At 43.9% G+C, this 26,187-nt stretch overlaps 3 protein-coding genes across 11 annotated transcripts in view; 2 read left to right on the plus strand and 1 right to left on the minus strand.

Moving 5' to 3' along the window:
- The window catches only part of CTNNBIP1 (catenin beta interacting protein 1), a 26,769-nt gene extending 17,276 nt beyond the window's left edge, over positions 1–9,493 (plus strand). For 5 of the 6 annotated variants that reach the window (XM_031613584.2, XM_031613586.2, XM_031613585.2 and 2 more), the window contains 2 exons: positions 7,122–7,184; positions 7,501–9,493. In XM_031613584.2, the coding sequence (XP_031469444.1) occupies positions 7,122–7,184; positions 7,501–7,559 (122 nt within the window). In that variant the 3' untranslated portion in view covers positions 7,560–9,493. The remainder of the gene's footprint in view (positions 1–7,121; positions 7,185–7,500) is intronic. The other variant, XM_031613587.2, reaches the window with a different exon arrangement.
- A 13,957-nt stretch (positions 9,494–23,450) lies between these two features.
- On the minus strand, positions 23,451–24,904 carry LOC149915259 (uncharacterized). Its single transcript, XM_090122943.1, has 2 exons — positions 24,508–24,904; positions 23,451–23,640 (listed from the first exon to the last, which is right to left on the minus strand). The coding sequence occupies exons 1-2, from the start codon at positions 24,847–24,849 to the stop codon at positions 23,452–23,454; spliced, it is 531 nt and encodes a 176-aa protein (XP_089979069.1). The 5' UTR covers positions 24,850–24,904; the 3' UTR covers position 23,451.
- CLSTN1 (calsyntenin 1) overlaps positions 24,051–26,187 on the plus strand; it is a 35,019-nt gene continuing 32,882 nt past the window's right edge. For 3 of the 4 annotated variants that reach the window (XM_031613571.2, XM_090122942.1, XM_031613572.2), the window contains exon 1: positions 24,052–24,307. In XM_031613571.2, coding sequence (XP_031469431.1) covers positions 24,238–24,307 — 70 coding nt within the window. In that variant the 5' untranslated portion in view covers positions 24,052–24,237. Of the gene's footprint in view, positions 24,308–26,187 lie in introns of all 4 variants that reach the window. The other variant, XM_090122941.1, reaches the window with a different exon arrangement.

Here is a 26,187-nt window from a genome sequence, read left to right on the forward strand (position 1 = left end):
AAACAGTTACATTTCACACAGTTTAAAAAAAAAAAAAAAAGAAAAGAAAAGGTATGCTGAATGGTCTCAACTTTAGCAATAAAGAGATACTAAGAACAGGAGTCCAGCCAGAGGACAGAGATGCTTGTACAGCTGTGTTCCTATACATCTTCATCTAACTTCCTTGTCTAAGCTGTCTGGTTTTATTATCTGTAAAATTAGCCAACTATTTTCTTTTCAGAGGGCTTTGGAAACTTTATTCTTATATTGTTGGAATGCTTTAGAATTCCTCATGCGGTGTTGTAGAGAAAGCTCAAAGTATTGTGCTTCTGGTTGCTTTAAATCTGTTAAGATAACACTAAGAAGAACCCCCAAAGGATGCTCTTTCTGATACAGGCCATAAACTTGCAGCTGAAAAAATGAGTATTGACATAAATTTTAAATTGAATCAAAAGAGAGATCAACAGATCAACAGTTAGTTGTTTTTCTAGACTCCCTAATCAAGCAATACAGGAAATGTAAGAACTTTATACTTTGTTCAAAAAGTTGTCTTTGTTCCAGACTTGTACAGATGCCAAATGATTTCTCTGTCATCATTTTCTATAAGTCCTTGAGAATTCTTCAGACTCCTTCCCCAGAGAAGTGAAATCCTCCATGTTAATGCTCACTTTGATCTGATCTGTGATGCTGCTGTCTTTCTTCTGTGATTTGACCCTGCGATCCACCTTCAATCCTCCCAAGTTATAATTAAACTGTTGGCCTCACCATGAAGATTTTCCTTGGTATAAGAAAACAGAACAAAGAAAATATTTAACTCTTCAGAGAGGTGGAAAAAGCCATCAGTCCTTTCTATAACCAGATATGCCATCTTTCCAAATTAATTGGAACTTAGCATGAAGAAAAATTGTAATGAGGAAACCAGCCAAATAGCATTTCCTTTGGAGGAAGGTGAAGCTGCAGCATGCTGTAAAGGCGCAAGCAACTGTAATTTATTGCTCAGGACTTTGATCCCTAGAGAATCTCTGCAGGTTTGTTGAAGTCAGTTATGCTGACACTACTCTTTGCTCTTTTTCATTCCATGATTTTTCTTTATTGAGAATCAGCACCAGTTGCAAGAACCCTTTGGCTGTAGCCTAGTGTAGGTGAGTTATGAAGTGTAGATTCATCATGAAGTTATCAAAAATAGATTGGAAAAAATCTGTAGGTGTCCAATTTGCCATCGAAAGGGAGATTTCATCTCCACTAGATGGCATTATCTTGCACCAAAAAACACTATCCCAGGTCCCAGCACTGAGGTACTTCAATGCTTTATTTTCTTCAAGGTTGCTTAAAGGAGTTTTCTTCCCTACTTTTCTAATGTTTCCTCTGAAGGATTTTTTTAATCTTTATGCAGTTTGCCACACACACACGCTAAGAGGTGTTGTTACTAAGGAATTACTTACAAAGACCTTCCAGGTTAGTGGATTTCACAGTCTTCCTTCCAATAAAAGGACCAGTTGATTCCAGCCCCACCAATCTTTGGAGGCCTTTTTCTCCAGCAGGCACACATGGGGCAGGAAGCTATTTCATACTCTTTTCTGTCCCAAAAAGGGAATGACCTTCCTGACCCCAAAAGCTTTGGTGCAGACCTGCACATTTTAGTGCATCAAACGTGCTGCAGTCTGGACCCACATATGCAGAAAGCTCTGTTTTGTTTTAGTTAAGAATGTAGGTGAATGGTCTTGAGTTTTATAAGTACATCACAGTCTCATTAATTTTTTCCTTGTTGTGTATCCATGAAATACACATGAAATCTTAGAATGACTGTCTTCCTGTGGTCTCTCACAGAAGTTACCCAAGGTGAGACTGCTGAGCTGGTTTCTGTATGGTGCTCCCTGCTGGCTTTTGATAAAGATCTGTCAGCTCCTTACTTGAGTCTGTTTGGTTGCAGAATGGCTTCCCGTGGTCAGTGTGTCCATGCATAGTTGCAGCTATGTGACAGTGCATGGGGGAGTGAACTTTCCACTCTGAGTTGAGCTGATTGCATTGCTGGGTGTATTTGTGTAGATCATAGGGGAATAACTGATGGCTGGGGCTGCACTTATTTCCTTTTGCTATCTAGTATGTGTTCCAAACTTCACTTTTGCAGAGCAATATGTATTAGAGCAACACATCTGTGAATCTTGAATGACTACAATAAATATTTCAGTCTTAAAATAATTCTTTCTATTCCAGCTCTCCCCTGAAGCATTTAATACATGAATTTAACATTAATCAAGAGCCTAAACCTTCGTACCACGTTGTTGATTTAACATTATAACCATTTTGGTTTTGGATCATTTCTGTAATATAGTTAACACATATATGAAAGTGCAAAATATATGGCATTTTTCTTTGCTGAAAGACTTTTTTTAGATGACACCTGTGGCTTTTGTTGTTGTTTTGTTTTCATGGCTCCAGGAATAACTGAGGAATCTGAAGCCATCCCTCTGCAAGCAGTGCCAGTGCTAGAGGGGAGGATTTGATCAGGAGCTGTTTCAAGATACAGCTTGTTAGTCTTCTTCCCTGCATTGCAGCATCAACTAGAGCAGCTCAGCCTCGTTAAGTTTCTTGAGCTTGAAATGATGAAACTAAAGCTTTCTTACATGTTTTTAACAGAAGCAAAACACTTCTCAGGAAGTGAAGTACACAGAAACACCTGGGAGGGGGAAAAAAATCCTGCTTCTCAGTTGCTTAAATTGCTAAATGGTAGGCTAGCACTTGGCTGCCTTAAGTCACTGCTCTGTGGTGTATCTGAAAATGGAAGCTATGCAGCTAGTAAGCCCAATATGTGAATTATACCAAGACCTTGGTGATTACAGCTCTGTTGTTCCTATAGCAACAGGAGTGTCGTGCTGGTTCTTGAAGAAAGCCGGTCCCTTAGGGAGGGCAGTGCTGAGATGCAGGCACACGCCTTGGCTGGGTTAGACACGTTCTCTGGATGGTAGGGTATTAAAAATGGATCTAGGCTGCTTGTGAAGTTAACAGGAGGACTGCAGAAATACCAGATAGTGGTGGAGAAATCGAGATATTAGAGCTCTTAGCACACAGCATTTCCTTCCCTCTGAACACCATGCATGTCTGACTGTGTTCCTCCTCTCAGCAGCACATGTCGTATTTTTAGAATGCCAGACTAGCAGGATATTAATACTGAGAGGTTCACAGAAGAGTTAATGTTTAGTACGCAATTGCTGGATGGTGATTAAAGGAATGTATATTTAAAGATCTTGGGGAAAGCAAAGAGATATGTGTATATATATATGTTTTCCATTTGGCATCTTTCTGACATTCATAGCACATTTACCTTTCTGATCTCTGAAAGCTGTTCAGGTTTATTAATTTTGCAGGTGGCTGCAAACAAAACAGTTCTATGTATCTGTACATCATTTCAAGAACACTTGGACCTAGCAATAGAAGGTAACATCTTGCCTGGGGTCAAGGCAATGTATTTTTAATCCAGCTTGTACCCGGCTGGCTTGGTGTAGCTGCCACTGCATCCTTGCTCTGGAAAGGTACAAGTTAAATTATTGTTAACTGTAGGAGGGAGAGGGGTGTGAAAGTGTAAGGCAGAAATGGGAAAAGAATTTTGCTTTTGAGATTTTGAGGCAATGAATGTTTTGCTCATTAAGGAGGATGACAGGTATTGGGTATGTGCAAGTCCCTATTTTAGTGTAGAAATGTGTGCCCAGAAAAGGAGAGGTTTATGCAGAGGGGAGTTGTGTGTACAGAGTGCAGGGTACATGTTGGGTATACATGTACCTTCTTCATTGTTCTATACATTAATTAGTGGAAGTGCAAAGCTCAGTGGAGGATGTGCAAAAAGTAAACATGGCCCACAGTCCTATTGTCTAAGTTGCAGATTTCTGGCAATGTGCAGCTTAACTTTATAACCTGTGCTCTGCTTTTTCAATTTTTTACTTGATTAGAAAGAAAACATCCGCTGTGGGAGCTGAGTGAGACTGTTGCAGAGGCCTTATTAATTAGTACTTTAATCCCTCCTTTCCCTTCACTGCACAGAAACCCCTACTCCATTCTCTGGACATGTTTGTATTTGTACATGAGCACAAGAGGCTATAGAAGTGCTTAATGAGCAGCCTTATTCCATGGGTTTCATTTAGCTCTGTCTAGCTTGGGTTTCAGGACTGGATGTGAACAAAACCTGCTCTTGTGCTGAGAAACATGGACAGACTGTTTCTAGAGAAATGTCTCTGGGTTTTGTTTTTTGGCTACAAGATATCTTCAGAAATACTGTCTTACCAAGTGGCTCCTGGAAGAGTATCCCTCTCACAATAGCAGAGTGCCCTTACTCAAGCAAGACGGATATTATTCAGCAGAGAAGCTTTTCATTCTGCTTTCAGATCACTGAAATACCACTAGATATGCTTCTCGAAATCACATAGTGCCTTCTCTTTGAGGAACTCAAAATGCTTGACAAACTCATTTGCTGGAACCTTACTGTTTGTATTGGAGACGACGGGGGGTGAAACGAGCTGGCAGATTGGCACTGCTGTGAGGCACACGAGGTGGGTGCTGTTCTGCTGGGTGCTGTGCCTTGGGATTACCTACCTGCTCATTGGTCTGCCTTGAAGATATTAGCTTTTATTTGATGGATCAAATGGTCCTTTATAGTGCGATTGCCTGAGGCTCTTGCAAATGGTACTTTGCATGTATTTGCAAATCAAACCATTGGTTCTTCTACAATGGAGAAAGGATCTGAGGAGGGAGCTGGAAGTAATGCTGCTCAGAGTTATGCATGAAGTTCATTCTTTACTGATCTTGTATGGGGCAAAAAAGCCTCCAAGGTGTTTTCTTCATGAATTCAGGCAACTTTAAAACTACAGTTACTGTAATTACATCAATGGCAAGGCAGGAATACTGCCTAGTAGCTTCTGTGCTGTTAGCTTTGGTTGTGAAAGACTGCAGCCTTGAATTCCAGACTAATTCTGCATCCCATTGATCTCCATTGTCATCTAGGATGCATACGTACATAGTAGTAATGCAGTAATGCTATGGGCATTTAAGCATTTTCTACATTTTTATGCTGTATTCTTTACTCTAGCCTTGCTTTATTCTTCCAAATAGAACATCATTTTATAATTTGACTTTTTCTGCTTTCTGATTGTATTGGCAAGCCGTGCTTCTTCTGTTCTCTTCTCCTGTTGAGTCCAGGCAAATGGCACATTACCAGCGCATGCTGACAGTGTCACTGGCATTGAGGCTGTGCCACATGGGCCCAGAATATGAGAACAGGAACTGGTGAAGTGAGAACCTGCACTTTGGTGAGAGCTATTTTGATTGTAAAGCCAGAATGAAGTGCGGAATTCCCGGCGTCCTTTGCCGAAAGCTATTTCTGCTCATCATGTGCTTCCAACTGCTGTTTGTTCACCACAGCAAGCTGTGCAGAGAGCAGCACTGAGAGCTGGGCTTGCTCAGGGCAGGCAGGAGTGCTGCCCAGTGGGTTTGTGGGGCTGTGCAGCTGGTAGGGAATGGTATTTCTACGTGAAATTCATGAGAGTGCCTGTAAGAATGATTTTGTTCGTATTTAGCCTGTAGAGAGGGGAGATGTCAGGAAAACAATCAACATCTGTTAGATAATCCAGCTCATCTCCATGCCCATGCGACGTCACCACTGATGTTGCTGTTGCTAGGCTGCTCCAGCTGCTCTGGGCTCACATAGCAAAGCCTCTGCGGCTTGAAAGGGGATGCATACAAAATGCAGAGGCATAGGCTGTGCTTCATGTGAACTTGCTTTGCTAATGATTTCAATATCGTTACTCCCTCTCTCTTCTTGGCACAGGCTTGTTTTATCAGAATCTTTAGAAGTAAAATCCTTTTCCTGTAGAGGCCAGTGGCTGTAGTATTTATGGTCTTGGAAGAAAAAATGTCATCATGGCAACTTGTGAATTCAGAGCTGGATTCTGGTGCTGTGTGCCATTAGTGTTTTGATCAAGGAAAAAACAGTTTGTGGAGGAGATGAAAAGGGAGAAGGCCACAGTGCTTCTATGTGTTGGCAAGAGGGAGCACCACAGCAGTTTTTGATGTAGTTCTAGAAAATGTGGGTCCTGCATATGAAAAACAAATTACTGCTCAGTAGTTAATATGTATTCCTTTGAGTACATAAAGCAAATAAATTGTGAAGTGTGTAAAAATAAATGTAGTCACATTTCATAAGCATTGATTTAGTTTTTAAGGGTATTAGCAGGGGGGAATTAATCACCTCTTTCTCTCCTTTTAAGTCCATTCTTCCTGCTGTATCACAACTAAAGAGCAAACTAGAGAACTGAGAAGTGACATTTTGGCTGGCATTCATACAGCTGTAAGAGATGAGGACTTCTTGTTAGCCCTCTTTTACCTTGTGTGCCCCAAGTTGCTTGGGGCACAGAGCTGAACTCTGCTGCTGGATGTGCTCCAGGCAGAAGGCTCTGGAGAGCTTCATGTGCTGATGCTCCATCCATGCTGAATCTGAGCTTTCCAAACCCCAGTAAAAGATATCTGCAAAGCTGATCACTGATCTGAATGGCACAGGCAGGCAGCGTTGCTCATAGCATTTCCTACTTGGTTGTCTAATCCCATAATAGAGGCTTTGAGGAAAACCTTATTAAGCAAAATTATCCCAGGCAGACCAAATTAATTAATGAAGGCTAAAATGGTCATTTTGAGTCATCTGTTGCGCTTAAGTGTCTCAGATCATTTGATTTTTTAGAAATTATACAGACAGTGACTGGTGGTTTCATCATATTTTCTAATTGATTAAATAAATGCTGTTAGAGAATCTACAGATGAAAGAGAGCATTTACTTTTATCTGACTTTGTTGAGGATCAAATTTTTACCAGAAATGAAAAACGTTGCATTCAGCCCTTCAGGGTTCTTTCTCAGTTCTTGTCTAGACAAGAGATTTTGATTTAAATTGCTGATTTGACACTGCCACGTGATGTGCTTTTATTTCCCCATTGTCCTGAAGAAGTCTCTCCTTAAGTGCCTGTTAGACCGTGCTCTATATTCAGGAAGTCTAGAAAGCTGATTTTTTTTCTAAATATCTTGTGTTATCTTTTTTGAAGAATGAGAGCTTAGCATGGAATGCTCTTTACAAGCCTTTATCAGACACGATTCTCCACCTGTTTAGGGCTTCCTGCTATAAGTGCCCACTTGAAAGATGATGGAAGACTTGGAGATGGTTCACAGGAAGGTAATAGCACGTTAGAGGACATGAGTTTTGATGGCAGTTACCTAGCTGATGGCCTCAATTGAGGAAAAGAATTGAAGAACTGAACCCACACACTGAACTCTTCTGGAAAAGATTTCTTTAGGTTAGGGGGAAAAAAATTGCTTAGCAAAGGTAAGTCCCAGTTCAAAAATAAGAAAACACAGCCTTCTGTTCTCTCTGTGCTCCTTCCTTTCATGATGATTTTATGCACGTACAGGATTGCAGTTTGGATACTGCATTTATCTACTGTTCTTTAACAGAAGTAATCATGGCACACGTTTTTCTGTCTCTATTACAGGTGCTGAGGATGTTGTGATGGCATTTTCCAGGTCAGAGACAGAAGATAGAAGACAGTAATTATAGGACACCTGAATGACACAGAGCTGGAGAGAACAGTGTGATTCCTGAAGATAGAGAAGGATGGCTGAGCGTTAATAAGTTCCTTTGCCCACCCTAAGTTTTCCATAAGTTCTCCTCCTTTGTAATTTTGCTTCCCTTTGTCCAACCCTCAGAATGCATCTCAAAGCCATCTGTTCCTATAAGTTTTTGTTACTCAACTGGGCTGTGTTAAGTAAGGACAAACCTAAAGGTGTATTTTTGATTGGCTCAAAGGAACAGACTGTGATTGGCTAAAGGAAGACAATTTTTAAACTTGACCAATGAAAACCTTTTCTCTTACTTTATTTTCTATTCTAAAGTCTCTTGACATCCTACTTCTAGAGAAGCTTTTCATGCTGTGGTGCTTATTTAGGTCAAGGTTGTGAATTTGAAGAGGGTTTGATTTGGCGGCGTGGAACTGGAAGCAAGTTGTGGTTGGTTGACAGTGCAAATGCTTTATCTTCAGTTGGCTTGCAGGTGTTTTGCTGACATCAACATTTTCATTGCAGAAGGCTGATGTTTTGGTGCGTTGGCTATTACTTTATCCTTACTGACTTGGGGAAAAAGACAAATGTGCTTTGCAATATTTATTACATCTATACATGTATACATGCTTGCTTGCTTGTTTTTTGTTTGTTTTTGATTGGCTTTGAAATCATGTTTTTCCTTCCCTCTTGTCTGCAGTGTTTCTGATGCCATCAGTTTTTCCATACTCATCTGCTCTGTGGCCTCAAGCTCTTTTGGGAGCATGTGTTGAAAGTGTGTTTAGTTCAGTAAGCCTACCTGTTTCAGCTGGAACATGGAGATCACCAGCCATTCTGTGCTTCTGTGTGGGCTGTGCTGTGAACTCCTGGTTAATCTGGTCGTTCAGGTGGCTTCGCTCTTTGCTTCTGACAGAGGAGCTGTAGGTATTTTGCAGGAATTGCAAGAATGAGATCTATGGCTGTGACGTGAATTTGCCAAATTTGTATAGAGAATATGTGAACTTGTTTAAAATACGACATATAGTTCCACTTTAACCTTTTAATTGCTGCACGAGACTAGCTCTCATACAAGGGAAAATTAATGATCGTTAACTTATGTCCAGCTTTCACCGGGCTTTAATAAACTAAGTTCCTAGTCACTTGAAAAATTATATGTGGTTTGGCTCCCTCAGACTGTTTGGTGAGATGGAAATTATCTGGATCCTGGATAATAGCATTTTTCTCTAGGCACTGATCCAAGAGGCAGCAGCACTGCGTTAGGCTGTCCAATGGTGAGTGACAAAAGACACTCAGGTTTACTATTTAGTAGTTGCAGGGCCTTCAGACACACACAGATGCATTTACAAACTTAAAAACCTGCAGTGAAATTAGTGCACTGACTGTTCAGGGATCTGCACATAGACTATCAGAAGCCTAAAATTCCAAGCACTGCTGCCTAAAACCTAGCACTTCATTTCCTCTGGTGTGTGCAGGTCATTTGTACAATACTTCCAGATTTTCCCATGGGTTGCACTGATTTTAAGATGTTTGAAAACCTATTAAAGCAGAAATCCGTTCATTCACCTGTTGCTGGCTCTTTTCATGTGGTGGTTAATTATTTGGAGTAACAGCTCTGGAATCTGTGACAACGTGACCCTTTTTCATGGCAAGAAGTTCTGACAACAGGATGCTGTTGTGTCTCACAGTGGGGGAAGAGCTTGAAAGGAACCATAGAATGCGTGCAAAAGGAAGAATGGACTTGTGAGCATGAGGAGGGAATTTATCTTGAGCAAATAAATATGTAATGAGAACAACTGTACACCTATTTATGAAAGAAGATCCTTCTGATTCTGTTACAGCTTCGTAAGGTTCAATGTGGAAGTTTCTCTTTACCCCCTGTTTGCTGGGGCTGAATAAGAAATGATTTCATTAAAATAAACCAGGAACAGGCCCAAATGATTCTTTACATCTTGATTGCCTAAGAGGCATTTTAATCTCAATTTTATTGTAAACTGGGCAGGCCATAAAGGGTTAATTTAAGGGGAGATGAGTAGTTCTGATGCTGGCTGGTATGAGTGGGCTGGGTTGTGGTGGCCTGTTGCTGTCAAGCTAACATGCTTCCTCCCTGTGTATCTATGGCATTGCTGAGCTGTTGAATCTTTTCAAGGAGAAAAGTGAAGTGTTTATGTGGTTTAATCTTTTCACTGAAGATGTATCTGTTGGGGGGAGGGGAAATTACAGATTTTAATAGCTTCTCTTGTTTCTTATCCATTTCTTACACTGCTGACCAACGAAATGGAGAATGTTTGCTTCACCTCTGTGGAAGACTTACGTAGACTCCAGTCTTGGATTATGAGTTACGTGTTGAGGATATATTGAGAAATGTCAGCATGTTGTGCAGCAGCAGTGTGCTTTGGGATCCAGAACCTGGGAGAAATCTGGTCTCTTGAGAATATTTGTTACCTGTTTGCTCTTCAGCTCCTCACAGATGATTTCTTACCTTTAAACCAGGGCAAGAATGTTTATAATAAAGGATTGCTATATAAATCAGGGAGAAAGTAGTGGATATTCTGCTTGAATTGTATGTTTAATTATTTATCTTCCTGCTATGAAAGCTAAGCACCTATTAACACTGCAGAGCCTGGATTAATTGGGAGGGAGAGGAACCTGCACAGAGTACATCAGCACAGCTGCCTTGTTTATTGCATATTGCAGTTGCAGATTTCTCCATCTTTACCTTCTGCTTCTGCCTTCTTAGGCCAACTGTTATTGATAGAGAGAAGAAATGCAGGGCTGTACAGGTCAGAGGTTAGCACAGACCTACAGAGAAAGATATTTATAAATACAAAAGTCTGTGCAGTTCAACTACCAACCAAATTGTGCTTAAAGCATTCAGTTCAAAAAACACACATCTTTTAGGATGTCTTCTTGGGATGACTTGTTCCTTCAGATGTTCCAAATGTGCTGTTCAGCTTAACTTATCTTAACAGGCTTATAATCTGCCTTTCTACACACAGTGTTTTCCAAAACTTGAGGAAAAGATTTAGAGCTGAATCGGATTCCCCTCTCATCGCTCTCCAGATGGGCAGCAATTGCTGTAATTGTCAGTAAAGGTCACTGTGTCTGTGAGCACTGCTCATTGTAAAGGAAAATGAGACTCCTTGCCATTCATATAAGCCTTTAGAGTGATTCTCCCAGGTCCTGCAATAAACCCGGGAGTAGCAGGGCATGAGCTGGTGGCATAGCAACACTTGGGAAGGAACTGTTGTCTGAAAGAGGCTGGACCATGAATAAAATAAGATTTGAGATGATGTTGTCCCTATCAGGTAAGTAATCAATGTAAGTTGTTGCCTTCTCTTGCCTGTGTGAAAGTTTTTAATGCTTAACCCTTAAATCTGTTTTAGTTTCATAAGGTCAGTGTTTCTAATTCACCAGCAGCCTAAATAGTTCTGGTGAAGGCTAAAGATTAAATGGCCCATGAAATTCAAAGACCCCTGTCACACATAGCCAAGATCATCCTCAATAAGGCTTCAGGGTCATATGTAGGATAAATTTCTACAGCTCTTGAGAATTGTGTTATAAGAACAGAGCAGTGTTATGTCTGAAGTTATCAGTGTTCTTGTAATATACTGGGAAAATGGGGGGAGGGGAAAGGCCAAAAGTTGAAAGCTTTGATTCCAATGAATTTGTATTAGAAATTATTTTATAGAAGATGTACTGAATGCCTGAGCAAGGAGGGCAATCTGTGATGTAGGTTATTTTAAGATCAGTCCTTGGGCTTTTTTGGTCTCTTGCCCCTAAAGGACTGTGGCAGAGCTGGCAGCAGCAGAAACCAGCAGTGCACTAAGAACAATCTCTGAAGGTTTAACAAATCTTCAAAGTTTCTACAGAAGAAAACATCTTGATCTCACTGTTCTTGATCAGTAACAAAGTATTCCAAAGCTTAGTTGTTAATACAAATCTTTTAAGAAGCTTTTTAAAAACTACAGTTATTTGAGCTAGAAGAGTACCAGGATCACTGCAGAATTGCATAGCTGCTGCCTTGGTGGAATTTTTGCTTCGTGTTGTTGATTTTCAGATCAACTGACAGCAATATGATCTGCACCTCACCCGAGCATCAGCCTGTTCAACATCACAATTCAATGGGACGTATTTTTTTTCAGTGCTGTAGTCAGAGGTGTGTGCTGTGTGCAGGGGAAGTTCTTCCCTGTTCACAGTGTAAACAGGAAATAAATTATTTTAAAATGTATTTTCAAGTCAATGTTTTAAGTTCACCTTCCTTCTGCTGCAGAGGAATGTTAAGGATCCTGTCAGCATGCCAGGCTCCATTATTTCAGTAAACTCTTACAGTGCAAACGGTCTCTCGTGAAACCAGCTTTTAAATCATAGACTCACAGAATGGCCTGGGTTGAAAAGGACCTCAATGCTCATCTCATTTCAACCCCCCTGCCATGTGCTTGGTCACCAACCACCAGACCAGGCTGCCCGGAGTCACATCCAGCATAAATACATTATAATGAGTCAAATTTTGGTAACCATGAGTCACACAGACATAGTGCTGACAAGTATTTGCTGGACAGTTTTTTTTTCTTGCAGTCTGTGGTGCAAAATGAGCTTAGTGCATGCATCCTGCAAATCTTTATCCTATGTATCTGTAACTTTCAAGCTGTAGTGAATAGGTCACTGCATTGTTGTAGTTCTCCCAGGCCTGCTTTAGACTTGCTGTATAAGTATGATGTGTCCATACAGACATCTTGCAGTACAGTTTTCCTTAACCTTCCTTTTGTTGCTGATGCTTTTCACATTTACAGATGTGGGTGTGCTGTATACAGCGAGGAGCGCTGTTATCGCTCACCGTGGTGAGAGAGGAGCTGGGATCTGTTTGCTGTCAGACTACAGCAGGTGCCATACAAAGACAGAAAAGACATCACCTACTCTGTCTTCTGAGCTCTGCTTTCATTTAGTTAGCAGCTGACTTGCCCTAAGCAGAATTCCTGCAGAATGTTATAAACAACCTGGCTGGCTTCTTTTGTAGCCTGAAGCACTTCAATTTGGGGATTTGTTTATTTTGGAAGAAAGTTGGTTTTGTTGGCTTTTTTTTTGTTGTTGTTGTTTTTGAATCTTTTTAGTTTGGCTTGCTCACAAATTGTCTCATGTATCAGCATGAAATAGTTACGTGCACTGAGCTTTTTGCTGTCTTGACTTATTCCAGGTTGGTTCTCCTTGCTACTAAATGCTCACCTGTAAAATGCAGAAAGCCAATTCTGAGCCTGAGTTTTACAACTTCATTACCAACTCCAGCCCTGAACTGATGCATCTCCACTTCTTTAGTTTTTCACCTTGAATAGTTATTCTAGTGGAGTTAAAAATGCAGCAGACCCAACAGGGTCAGAAAAAGACAACTCAGTCCTCAGTACTGTAGAGATGCACCAGAATTAAAATGTGACTCTACAGCTTTTCTCACCAGTTGTTTTTTGTTGACATGTTATTGTACATTTATCCCGTAAGACAGGAGAATGCATGAAGTTATTTGATCATGCAGTGACATAGAAGCTTGTCTGGCTACGAACTGTGCACTGTAATCCATTTTCAGCTTTATGTGTGACCTCCTAATTGAGGGCACAATGGAAATTGCATCGAACGTGATTGGAATGGACAGTGGTAGCCAAGCATCGTCCTGCAGTCTTTTGTTGTGTACCTCAAGTGGCTGGAGCAGGCTGGCATAACTACATTTTGCCTAATCAGTGTCCAGAGTTCATGCTGGAAGCAGGTGCCCGGTGCCTGATCACAGCTAGTCGAGTAAAACAGTTCACAAAATAATCTGTGCTCTGTTTGATGTCTTTTCTATTGGCAAGATTCTACTAATTCTGATGTGTGCGAGGAGGAAGATAGAGGCAGGTCAGGAATGGATGGATTTCTGTAGGTGGAAGCATAAGAGGAGGATTCTCTGTCACTGTTGTCTTCTCATAAGCTGCTTTGAGCCTGGAGAAAGATGGTAATTAAAGTGGACAGAATCTTAAGCTTTTGACTTGCCTCGCCAGCAGCTCCAGGTTTCCCAGTCGTCTAAAATATCTGTGCTGCATGCTGGTTCTGTAGCACGCTCAGCTGCTTGCACTGGATGGGTGGACGGAGCCTTTTGTTCTGTTCTGGCCCCGACCTTGAAGTCACAATCATTTGAAGCAAGGGGGACATTTGGACATTACCATCCTGGCTGGTACAGCTACGTGACCATTGTTAAAAGAGGGCAAGACTTAACTAGCTGAGAAGCGTTTGGATGGACTGCATGCTGGTAACGAGCAGGAAGGGCTGTCTGGAGGTTTACAGACACCAACGTGAGCAGAGCTCACATACCTGCTCTGGTAAATAATCCAGTTAGCAGGGTAGCACTGCTATGTATGTGGAGATTCATAGTGCGTGTCCTTCCACGTCCTTTCTTGTGTCCTTAGAGACTTAAATAGAGAATTTGTCAGCAAAAGCACCTCGACTTAAGTAGCGGTGAAATGGATCACAAAGAAGGAGGTCTTTGGCATAGCATGGTCCTTACAGCTTAAAGTCAATGCCTTGAATTCAACTCGGGCAGATGGAGCATTAAATTCAACTGTGTCTGGTTGCTGTAGAGCAAAGCCACAAAGCTATCTCGAATGCAAGTATGATTAGATAGGTATCACTTGGGGATGTTCTAAAATGAAATGACACGTTCTGACATTCTTGCAGGAGATGCTATGCTGCCTTTGTGATCTGATGGATAATGTTTTCTGCCACCTGGGTAGAATAAAGAGATCATGTGTTTTCTTTCTTTCGTCTCCTATCTCAACAGAGCGCAGAGTTGGTTCCTGTCTGGACCTGAATTAATCTTTATGAAGATTGTTAATACCATTCTTGCTCCGAGCTACTGAAAAGAGAAGGGGAGCAGCAAGGGGGAAAGAGAGAGAGATTAAAGGGAAAAAAACAGTAGGTTATACATGCATTTTCCTCTGTGCTGCAGGTTAAATAATACCCTATGCATGTGAAAGAGATACTGTGATTAAGGAGCTGTCAGGCAGAACGAGAGTTGGGCAGCAAAGGGAGCAGAGATGCTTGAGGGAGAAGGGTATGAAAATGTTCTAATGCTGAGCTCTTTTGTGCATATCTAGCATATGATGTGTGGCTTTGTGTGCCTTTCATTGAAAAAAATGGCTATTCTACAGATATTCTGTTTTTCTTTTCCCCTCATTGCTCAAGTATCTTTTCCCTCTGGGATGTCTCACTGATGTCTCACTGGTTACTAGTGACATTATTTTCGAAAATGACCCAAATCTCTGAGCTGCTCCATCAGGGTTAGGATGCCATCTGATAATCTTGTACATAAATCATGGCTTTGGTGAGGAGAGAAGATGCTACCTCCATTATTTTTTTTTCCTGTTTACTCAGGCAGAAAGAGTAGATCTGTGCATGCTGCTTCATGAGAGAACTTGTGAGAACTCTTCAGCTATTGCAGAGCCTCTGGAAGTGTAGCTGCCATCATATACCTCCTATTGAAATTGCTGAGCAGCAGGCACTCACTTTTTAGCCAGGTCAGTATATACATATTTGACCTATCCTGCGTTGCATTTTCATGCTGCACAGACTCCAGCCGTTCCCAGAAGCTGCTCCTCACACTGCAGGAAGGTGCCTGTGTAAGCTGAGCTTCAGACAGGATGATATGCCTGTCTCCTCTCATAAGCTTTTTACTTGCATTCGGTGGGTAATGTATCACAGAACTGGCAGTAAACGTGGAAGAACTTGCGTTGTTAAAATGCAGTGCAAAGCTCTGTATTTCTGTGGCTTCCCACGGCAGGGGGTTTACAGCCCCCCCGCCCCCCATCTTCCTTGGCAGAACACAATGCACTGCTCTGCTTGCTCAGCTTCTGACTGGTACAGAATAGTGGCTAAACCAGAAGAGGAAAAGATAAGAAGGCTCATTGTCCATAATGAAAACGAGGAAAATCCTAAAATGTGGAAAACTACAGGTGGAATGGAAATGAATGACTGCTGAATGGAGGTCTAGATGATAGGAAGGATGGCCCTTCCAACTGGGTTGGGTCCAGCAGAAATGGATTCTGCAGAAGTTCACGTGTAACCAGGACAGCAGAGCTCTCTAGGAAAGTTTTCTACCACTGATGTGAGGAAAACATGGAGTTAACAGTCTGACAGATACATTAAAGCAGAGCATGTTGGGATGGGGTAATTATTGTAAATCACTCAGATTCACTTACGTTTATTAGGTTGGATGGGGGCGGGGGGACATCCTTACCGTAGTGCTGAGCACAGACCGCAGTGATGTTGGCTCTGCTGGCTCTTAGCTCTCTGTGTTTGTTTTGTGCTTTGCTAAAACAGTACAGCTCCTTGCTGGCTCCCTTTTAAGGTGAGGCAGTGCCTTGGTGATTCATATTCAGCCTGTGGAAAAGCCACTGAACGGAATTCAGTGAAGTTTTCCTGCTGGTGGAGGGCTGAGTCAGTGATAGACACAAACCTGTGCTGATCTTCAGTTCTTCCCAGAACGGTATTCCACTGCTTTAAAAAGCCTTTCCACCCCAGGACAGTTTGCCACTTAGAGAGGCAGGGTCAGCGCTTAACCTCCTTTCTGTTGCAGAGCACAGCGAGCATTAAAACCAGCAGACAGACGTGTCCTTGCAGGGAGACTGTCTGCCTGGGAGCTCCCCACGGGGAGGCAATCAGCCCCTGCCATTGGCAAAGAGCTCTCACCCACTCAGCAGCATTAATCAGGGTTGACTGTTCCTCTTAATCCTCTGATCCCTTCCATAAGGACGAGAACACGAGCACGGCGTTTATGTGTGATGCCCTTCTTCGCTGACAGTGGGCCTGGCTCCGTGGTTAGTGATTAGAGGGGTGGGTGATCAAAACATGATTAGCAAATCTGCAATTAGAGTGAAGGCCAGGAGGGCAGGGGCTTACTGCGAGGAAGGGTCACAACTGGTACGTGTCAGAATCGAAGTAAATATGTGAAAGGACAAAGGATTTAGCTGCACTCTTGTCTGATGAGACTGTAAATAGCCAAGGCACTGCTGGGAAGATGCTTTGTGCACTGGAATTTTAGAAAAAAGTAGCAAGCAAGAGGAGGCTTTCCTCCTGCACCAGGTAGATTTGAAAAGCACTTTTTAAAGCAACAGAGGTCCTTCATGTGGCTTAAAACATGAGCTCAGAAATTGGGATATCAATTCTTAATTGTAGCTTTTTATGACTGATGCACAGGAACTTAATCATTTTTTCAGCAGCTAGACAGCAAAGGTAGTCACAGTGCCCTGCAGAGGTTCGTGAGCCTTTACTATATCAGTGTGTGAAATGTTTTGGGACTTTGGAAGAAGTCTAGCAAACCCATGGGCTGGTCTTGCCAGATAAGATGGATTTGAACAGGGAGTTCGTGTCACGAGCAACAGTTTGCTTGAAACTAACTGCAAGACAAATAATGGCACATTTTGGCTGGGTTTTTTGGTTTATAAAAAGCAAAAGTGATGCAGAAAAGATGGCAACTAGAACTCTGTCTCAGAAGACCTCGTCAGTAACGTTGATCTTGCATAATATTCTTGATTCTGAATCCTTGTTATAGCGTAGTGTATTTTAAATGTCAGTTCTTTTGCATCTCAAGATTGGTTTGGAAATGGGACTGGTGGTTTGAGATATGCATGGTCATTTAATGGTAGGGAGTTGATAAATGCTGCCTTAATGAAAATAACAGAGAATTTCTAGAGAGGCTTTTGTCCTAGGATCTTAACGTACTTTACAAACATTTGTTAATGAAGTCTTGCTGCATCCTTGTGGAATAGGCAACTGGCATTAAATTGAGAGGATAAATGAGGCATAGGGAGATTAAAGGACTTGTCTGCGGGTAGAATCAGTCAGTGGTACTGTAAGGAACAGCACAGCAGCCCTGTCTCCCTTCTCAAACCTTCCTTTTGTGCATATATACAGCAAGAGCTATCTGAACGGGTCGGTACGTTGGGTACTGAGATCAGCTTGGGGTGGTTGTGGTGGTGCTGGGTTCTTTTTTGGTCTGTATAGGAAATAATGATGACAGCAGTCTTTCAGAGAGCCCTTGTAGATAATTTTGGTCCACTAGTCAACCTTCAAGATAAAAAATATTCCAGATGGTGTTTTCAGGAAAGGCAGAGCAAGCTTTTGCAACACTGATGCTTGCCTACTGAGGTTTTATTTCTCTTCTTCCCCAAGGGACTCAAAGGCAGTGCAGTACAATTGGGGGGGAGGGGGAAGATGAAATAAAAACAGTAGTGGAAGCAGGCACGGTTTGAGGCATTTTGCCATTATAAACAATCCTCAGGTTTCCTTTTTGGTAAGGCTTGCCCCAGATAGCAGTAAATAGTGAATGTCCGCTGCTGTCTCTGGGAATGAATGAGTGACATTCATTCTGCTGGGTGACACCTCTGCTTCCTGCACTGGAGATCTGGACCCGAGGGACCTGGGGAGGAGGGATGGTGCCAGACAACACGCTATTAATTTTCTGCCTGTTGCAGGAATACAAAATATTTTGATCCTCCTTTTCCTCCTTCTCCAAACAAGCACACACAGAAAGGAATTAGTCTTAAGGGAAAGAAATATCTTGTAGGTGTTTGTGGAGTACACCTATAACTATTTAATTTAGTCAAAGAAAGCTGCTCACTCTGTTGTCTTATGGTGGTAAGCAAGCATTTTTTGTTCCTGAACGTTTCCTAGGAACATCCTCCCTGCTGAGTGTTCATTTGTAAATTGTAAACCATCTTGGCTGACTCTTTGTTGTAACTTTTTTTTCTAAAATGTCATTGATTTTAATGGCTGTCAGTGGGAGATGAGAGATCTTGCTAACAGTGGGCCATGATAAGATTGCAGATAGAGCAGTGTGTGGAAGTGCTGGTCCCATCCGCACAGCCCTGCTGCTGCAGCCAGTGATTATAGTGCTGCTTGTACAACTGGAGGCTTGTAATTTGGTTTCCCTTTAGAAGCCTCTGAGACTGCAGCCCAACAGGAGAGCATCTGCTTTTCTTCTTGCTAAGGAGCACTGCTGAACCTTCTCTGTAAAGCTCCCTTAAAAACCTATTGCTAGATTTCACTAATATGTAATAATTTGGCTCCTTTTACCTACATAAAATTACTTATCTAAATAAAATGCAAGAATATTGTCTAACCAAAGGGGAAAATAAAGAGTATAAATGTGTTAATTACCAAAATACCAGACATGTAATTAATATGCCAAAGGAACAAAGAGCAAATGTACTAATAGCACATAATTGGACTTAAACTATACCCTTGGTAGAAGTCTCTGCAATGGAACTCTTGTGTTTGTGCTCCTTTTCAAATTAGCAGTGAGGAATAAATTAACATCCATTTTCTTGCTCTCACAAAGACAGAATCATATTGTGGGGCACAGTAATGAATTCAGAGAATGCCTTTACATTCCTGTATGGCTCTCAGGGATGGCAGTGCTAATGCTCATAGCTCTGCTCTTCCTCACAGCAAAGCAAGCAGAGAGAAGAGGAAAGCATCACTGTGTGACCAGAAGTCCGATGGGTACCATGATCCTAAATATAAAATTACAATTGCACACTGAGTGTTTTAAGCGTTGTCACCCTATCTGCTGCAAATACTGCAAATTTCCACAAATGTAAGTTTGTCTGTCCATTATTTTATATGCTGTATGTGACTCCGTTATGTTTTCAGATAAAGTTACGTAAGGAAAGGATTAGTCCTTGACCCAGAGGGACAATTTAGGACAGAACTTGAAAGGCAACCCAAGACTGCTTTTTTTTGTTTTTAACACAACATAAGTCACTTGTCCAGTTCCGTGCATAAATGAGGGAGTTAAAGCAGTTGTTAACATGGCCAAGGCTTGCTCTGCTGCTCTTCAGAACAGGTTTGCACAGTAAAACAGCATAGAACCACAGGAGTCCTTGTTTTCCACAGACATGCATTCTGGAATGGCTTGTCTGGAGTATACCTGACTTTAATTCTTTTATTGCGTTAGTGGGTGACTGGCACAATCACTTTTCTGCTGCCTGTTTCTCTTGCTGTACTCTCTCCCTCTTTGTCTTCAGCAGCGTCTTACTGAGCTTTATAAATAATTGATTGAATGCTGTTTGGAGGCTGCAGTGATTTCGGGGATTTAGGAGGCCCCAGCACCCCTTGGAATAAGGAAATCAATCTCGTAAGGAACCAGTCCCATTTCATTCAGACTCCACTCTGATTCATCTCCTCCAGCTTACGACAGCTATTGTGGTACCAGATGCAAAGACAGACCTTTTTTTATTACGCCTCAATTTTCCTGAGGTCCCTGAGTCTAGTCTGTTTTTTTTATCTAAAGTCTTGTTTGTGCACATGGTTCAAGGTGTTTCAGGGTGTTACAGCCTTTCTGCTGTCCTAAAAATGCAAATGGAAAAGCTAGAAAGGGTCTCACTCTGTTGTAACGCACCTGTCATCACAGACACCTGCCTTTCTGCTCCTCAGAAGCCTCATGAGAGTGCATTAATTAGCGCTTGTGAAATGCTTGGAGATCCTAGGATGGTAGGTGCTAATGACTTGTAAAATATTATCATCCTGCTGCAGAATATGCAGCCTATCTCTTAGTGCAGAAAGACTTGCACCTTTCCTTCGTTGCTTGCATGCTTCTGGAAGCATATTTTGCAAGAGAAGGTAATTCTGAACAGGAAAAAAGTAATGAGCAAGATGGAAGGATTACTGATCTGGTGCTTTTGTTGAGGAAGCAGTCGTTTCTATGCGCTTCTTCGCTTATTCCATTTTCTTTTTGTCTCTCTGATAAACCCATACTTCAGTGGCTTGTTGAGAATTCTCTGAATGTTCAGAAATGTCAGGGGAGAAGATTTGCTGCTTCAGATTGCCAGGGCCTTCATTTGCATCGCCTAAATCAATTCTCACACATGATCAAAGCACTTCTAGAAACGCTCAAGTGCAGGGAAAACCAGTCCCCTAATTCTTCCCCCTCTAATATATACACTCAGGTTCCAAAGCATTAAAAAAGACGAAATTATCATCCACCAAATTTAAAAATGCTTTCATGCCTCTTTATGTTGAGAAGATTGCAACTGTGTATTTAGGGATGGCGAGGCTAGAAAAGATGTAGGTGGGAGTGGAGGGACCTGGAGTGGAGCTGAAATACAGATTCTCAGAAACTGCTCTGTTGTTGTCTTCGTGTAATATTTTGCTTGGCTGTGCATGCAACTCTATCATGAGCTTAATTACTTTACAGCATAGTCTCTATGGCAATTGGTCTCCTTTCAGCACTGGTTTCAGGGCAGCTGTGATAAAGCAAATGCTCCCTAGATGAGATGCAGCTGGGTTCTGGGTTTGACTTCTCTTTAAAAGCAATCATATTTGGGAGGCAAGCTAATATGCATACATTAATTGAAGGACTGAGACAAAAATCAAAACCAAGGCCAGTTCTATTCTCCTTAAATAAAGACCAGACCATTTTCTCAACCCTATTTGAAGCCTGAACCCTTTCCCCTCAGCTCTCCTTTGGAACAAGGGTCCAGAGTTACTATCTAGATACAGTGCACACTGAGTGCATTCAAAATCAATTATGAGCCTGAGATGTAACAATCAGACACAGATTTGCTGGTTACTTCATTCAATGTGTCTCACATCCCTCTCTATGTACAATATGCACCGTCTTCCTTTGAGCAGCAAGCAGGCTACTGCATTCATCTTTACCTATCACCTTATCTTTTCATTTCTGGCTGCTCAGCTCCATTCTGAAAAGTGCAATAAATATGTGTCCCCCTGGGTCCTTGCAAGCTGGGCATTAGTCACACTGTGCATTTCAAGGGCATCAGTCTGATAGTTTTTCAGCTGTAACAGAAAGCATGTTCTGCCAGGAGCCATTTGTTCCAGTTTTGTTGCTTACTAATAAAATCAAAACCAATGTGTTTTTTGAGCTCGAGAAGCAGGTCGGAGAGTAGGAGGGAGATAGGTGGTAAAAATGAAGGTGCTGAAGTTGGTGCTGTGAGTTTCTCTGAAATAATGGCATGTGGCATTTCAGAGCAAGTGAGAATCTCTGGCAGCTTGTGAAAGGCAGCTACCTCTGGCAAGCAGCATAGCGGCTGTTTAACAGCAAATAGCACTGGTGCATAGCTTCACATTGGGCAATTTAAATCCAGTTCTGTAACATGAAAGGCACTGAGAGGATGTTTTATTTGCTGCTCTTCTGGATTAAGTGCCAGCAGAACATCCGTGGTGACACGGATCGCTTTTAATTTCTCTTCTCTGCTGCAGATGGAGTGCTCCCATCTCACCAGTTCCTCAACCACGGATGTGCCAGTTCAAACCAGTTAGTCATCTACCCAAGCAAAATCATCTAGCTGAGCTTAAAATATGGCCTGTTGGCTTTACTGAATCAGTGCCTTAGTCACAGCTGCTTCGGAGGAGTTTTGCTCAGAGGAAGATGCAATCAATGCCTTCTCCTGCCTTGGAATTTGCCCAGTTTCGTCATGACTGATTCAGCTGATGAATTTCTCTGAGCTGACAGTGTCACCTTGCAACAAACGAAGCTTACCTGGACGCAGCATTTCTTGTCTTAACAATGTCTCTTTTCTTTGGAATCATTCAGATGAGTCAGGATGGTAACACCGAAGTCCCTTCTCACTGTGGTCAGAGGTCCCTGGAGGTTTTCAGAAGGGTAACTGCATGGTGCTGAGGGCAGAGGGGATGGAGATGGGCTGGGGTTGTGCTGGATGCTCTTGGTAATCTTTTCCAACCTTTATGATTCTAAAGGTGGAGCGTTCTTCCCTGTGTTAATGTGTTATACTGAGTGCACTATGGGACAAATTCTGTTCTTTCTCTGCCAAGATGAATGAACCCGGACAGATCTGCAGTTTAAAGGTAAAAATGTACTATTTTGCAGAAATTATGTTAGATTATGGGTTTGTATATACCTGCGTGCCAGCTGGCCGCTGACTTCCAAGCCCTCTTCAGGTACCTTTTTATTGGTATTCAAACTCCAATACATTCCTAACTCAAAGTGAATGCTTATGCAAAAGATTGTTTAGATCATGCTCACACCGATGGCAATCACCTTAACCTCTACGCCTTGCAGATCCATACTCATGGGGTGGTTCTCCATGCATTAAGTCAGAGAGAGAGCCGTGCTGAGCTGGACAGCCCTTCTACTCTTCGTACAAAAGAAAAATAGATGATGTAGCATGCTGTCAGCTGAAGCTGCGTTGGCAGAATGTAAGGATTCAGCTATCTGGCAACAGATGGGCTACAGGCTTCTTCTGACACGATCTGCCATCCAGCATATGTTAGGCTGAGAAACCAAGGGGGTTTAGACTGAGGCTTTACCTTTAAAAAAAGAAAATGTCTTAGCTGCTGCTGAGCAGGTGGCCTTGCAGCATGCAGTCAATGGAGAGAACGTGACTGCTTGGTTGCTTGGTGAGGGGATGGTTTTGTAGCACAGGACAGGAGCTGGAGCACCGCTTGTTGTAGTGGACCATGACGTATTTCTCTTGAAATTCCTCTCCTCTGCACATCATCGTATTGACAAATTTACGTCAGGCCGGCTGGTTTATGGATGGAAAAGCCTCGGTGGGGGCAGAGCAGCCTCTGGAATAGTCAAAAGCATCGCCTTGCCAGTTTGACCCCTTGCTGCAAGCAGTGCCTTGATACTGAAGTCACAGTGCTTTAGAATACACACCTCATCTCTGGGATCTTGAATGTTCTGGATTTTATTTTTATTTCCCCGTGGGAGTGGAATGGCTAATAGGTACGGAGCACGAGCAGCCGTAGCTAAGCAGAAAACGCCTTGGGTGCATTTTCTCCGTCAAAACTCTGACTATGCCATTTCTTCTCATTAAGCACCTTCTAATTGCACCGGAACGCCGAGAGCTTTTCTATTACAGCACGGGTTCGATGTGATTTATTCCTATTCAGTGATATATATATGTTTTTTGGTAGCGCTTGCAGATTTTCCCAGACAGAATTGCAGCCCCGTGCCGTGGTAGCAGCGTGGCACGGAGGGTTTCCCTCAGCGCGGAGCGTTCAGGTGGAGCAGCTGTGCATCGCAGCAGGGAGCAGGGCTGGGTCCGGCAGGTGCCCGCAGGTTCCTCCGTGCCCCTCTGCGGGTTTGGGTTTAGTGAAACCTCAGCTTTTTTGCTTTTTTTTTTTAATTTTTGGTGCAAGAAGAGCCCTAACAGCGGATTTAAATGGCTCCATCGGGGCTTTAACTCTTGCCGCAGCCGCGCTCTTCTCTTCAGTCCGTGCTCAGCTCGGCTGCGGACAACCAGCTGCGCAAAAAACCCACCGCCGCGCCCCGCAGCTGCGCCCGCGTCCCCGTAGCGCCCGGCGGGGCTCCTCCCGCCCCTCCCCCGCCCTCGCATGGCTTCTCCCGCGCCCCCCGCCCGCGCCGTTGGTTCGCTCCCTCCGCTTGGTAACGGCGCGCGGCGCGCGGGGGGGGGCGGCCGCCATTTTAGGTGCCGCTCGCGGGGCGCCGCGCAGCAGCGAGGCGAGGGCGGGCGGGAGGGGAGGGGAGGAGAGAAAAGCCGAGCGGAGCGGGGCAGCGCAGCGCTTCTCCTCCCTCCCCTTCCTCCTCCTCCTCCTCGGGGCCGAGCAGAGCCCTCCGCCCGGCGCACGCAGAGCGGAGCCCGGACCAGCGGGGGCGCCACAGCCTCCCCGCAGCCGGGGCTGCGCGCTGCCCCTCGCCGCTCCGCGCTGCCATGCCGCCCCCCGCCCGCTGCCTGCTGCTGCTGGCCGCGCTGCTCTGCGGAGGAGCCGCGGCCGCTCGAGGTAAACAGAGCCGCGGGCTGGTGGGGAGGCTGCGCGGCGCCGCGGGGAAGGGGAGGGCGAAGGGTGCGGGCTGCGGGGCCGAGGGAGGCGGGGGAGCGCGGTGTCCTCCGCGTCCTTCGCGTGGGACGAGCCCCGCTGGTTGGGGGGGGGGGGCGGCTGCACCTGCGGCGCCGCGATGGAGGCGCGGCGGCGGGGCTCACCTGCGCGCCCGGAGGTCGTTCGGGCCGGGCCCTTACGTAACGCCGCCTCAGCGGCACCCCGGGCTGAGACCCGCACTTGTTGCGGGGAAGGTGAAGCGGCGCGCCGGGCTCGCGCCTTGCTGCGAGCGTCGCTCGCTCGCTCTCGGCGCTTTTGGAAGGCGTCGGTTTGAAGCCGTGCCGGGGTTCCGGCTCGAAGCCCCCGCGGAGCGCAACCTTGAGGCTTACGTAAAGAGCGCTGCGCGGCGGTGGGCGATAGCGGCCGGCCCGAGGCCGCGCGGCGGTCGTTGGCGGTGGCCTCGCGGCCATCGATCGGCGTGGCGGAGCGGAGCCGCAGATACGCATTGCGGGGCTGCGCACCTGAAGGTTATCCCGGGACCGCCCGATCGCGCGGCGGAGCTGAGAGCCGGCATTTGGTTTGAATGCAGATTAGGACCGTGGCTGGCTTTAAAATGGCTTGCGGGTGGATGGAGGGGAAGTTGTCGGTCTTAAAGACGACTCGCTAGGGATGCATCTTGCTGCAGTTTCCCCGCGGAGGATGGAGAAGCTGCTCCTGTAATGAAGGAGGCTGCCAGCTGTGTAAATGTGGCCATAATTAACCCGCACAACGTCTCTTTAAGCACAGCCTATTTATCCGCTCTTCTTAGAGACAGATTTATTATTTTTTTTTTTAAATTTTATTTTTAACCACCCCGATGTGGAAACACGGCACCGCATTAATGGGCTTTTCCACCACCGTTTGAAAAACCAAGCTCAAAAACTGCTCCGAAAAAATCTCGATGTACCTGAAGGTGAAGGATGAGTTGAGGAGCAGTGCTGTGCATTGGCCCTTCTGCAGCTCACCCAGGGCTGTGCCTTCCGTCTGTTGCCCAGGGCTGCTCTGCGTGTCTTGTGTTGTTAAACTCCATCACGCAAACCCGAGTTACCCAATGAGCCCAGGTTTGGCCCGATGCACGCTGTTGCCTTCATTCTGTGACGTTTTGGTCTGTGAGGAGTGTTATATGAAGCTCTGTCTAATGGGAACTCTGGAGGATGCTTACATGAGGGAGAGCTGCTAGGGCTTCTCGCTTTCGTTTCCCTGTTGTTAGGAGAAATGTTTGTTTGGAAGCATTTATAGTAAGCTCCCAGTTTTGTGCTGTATTGTCAGTTCCATTTCCTTCAAGCAGAGCTCCCTCTATTTATATTTTGTGGTTTTAAAAGTCCTTGGAAATGAGAGAATTCACATTTATTTTATATGATAAAAAGAGAGAGTTGTGCTTGGCCTGGTAACGAGCAGAAATGGAGTAGAAATACTGGATCAGAGCGGTGAGTTTCATTCTCAAGTCCTGCATATTCCTGTGGGCAGAGCAGTGTGCTGAAAACCATTTCCTTTTGTGATAAAGGAAAGGAACAGAAATAGCTTTTGGTGGATCGTGGTCTCGCACAGAAGTTAGGTGTGAGCTTTAAGCGGTGTGAAGCGTTGTATCAATTGTAAGGAATATTTCTGTCCAGTTGATGCAAAATGTTTAATTCAGCTGAATTCATCTGATAATTGGTCCAGCAGATCCAAATATTTCAGAGTGGTTTGACTAACGTAGTGGGAAGCAGTAGTTAGCAGGACCTTGAGGTGTTTTCTATCAAAATGGAGTAATGTATCAACAGAACTGAATAAGAATTGGCGTGGAGTGGCTCTGCAGAGGAGCA

The sequence above is a fragment of the Phasianus colchicus genome, chromosome 22 (genome assembly GCF_987193195.1).
Source record: "Phasianus colchicus chromosome 22, bPhaCol1.hap1.1, whole genome shotgun sequence".
NCBI classification, from domain to species: Eukaryota; Metazoa; Chordata; class Aves; order Galliformes; family Phasianidae; genus Phasianus; species Phasianus colchicus.

Coding starts and splice junctions, on each gene's coding strand:
- LOC149915259 (XM_090122943.1), bottom strand. CDS start 24,849: ATGCGTATCTGCGGCTCCGCTCCGCCACGCCGATCGATGGCCGCGAGG. Junction 23,641..24,507: donor AACGACCTCCGGGCGCGCAG/GTGAGCCCCGCC, acceptor CCAAACCCGCAG/AGGGGCACGGAGGAACCTGC.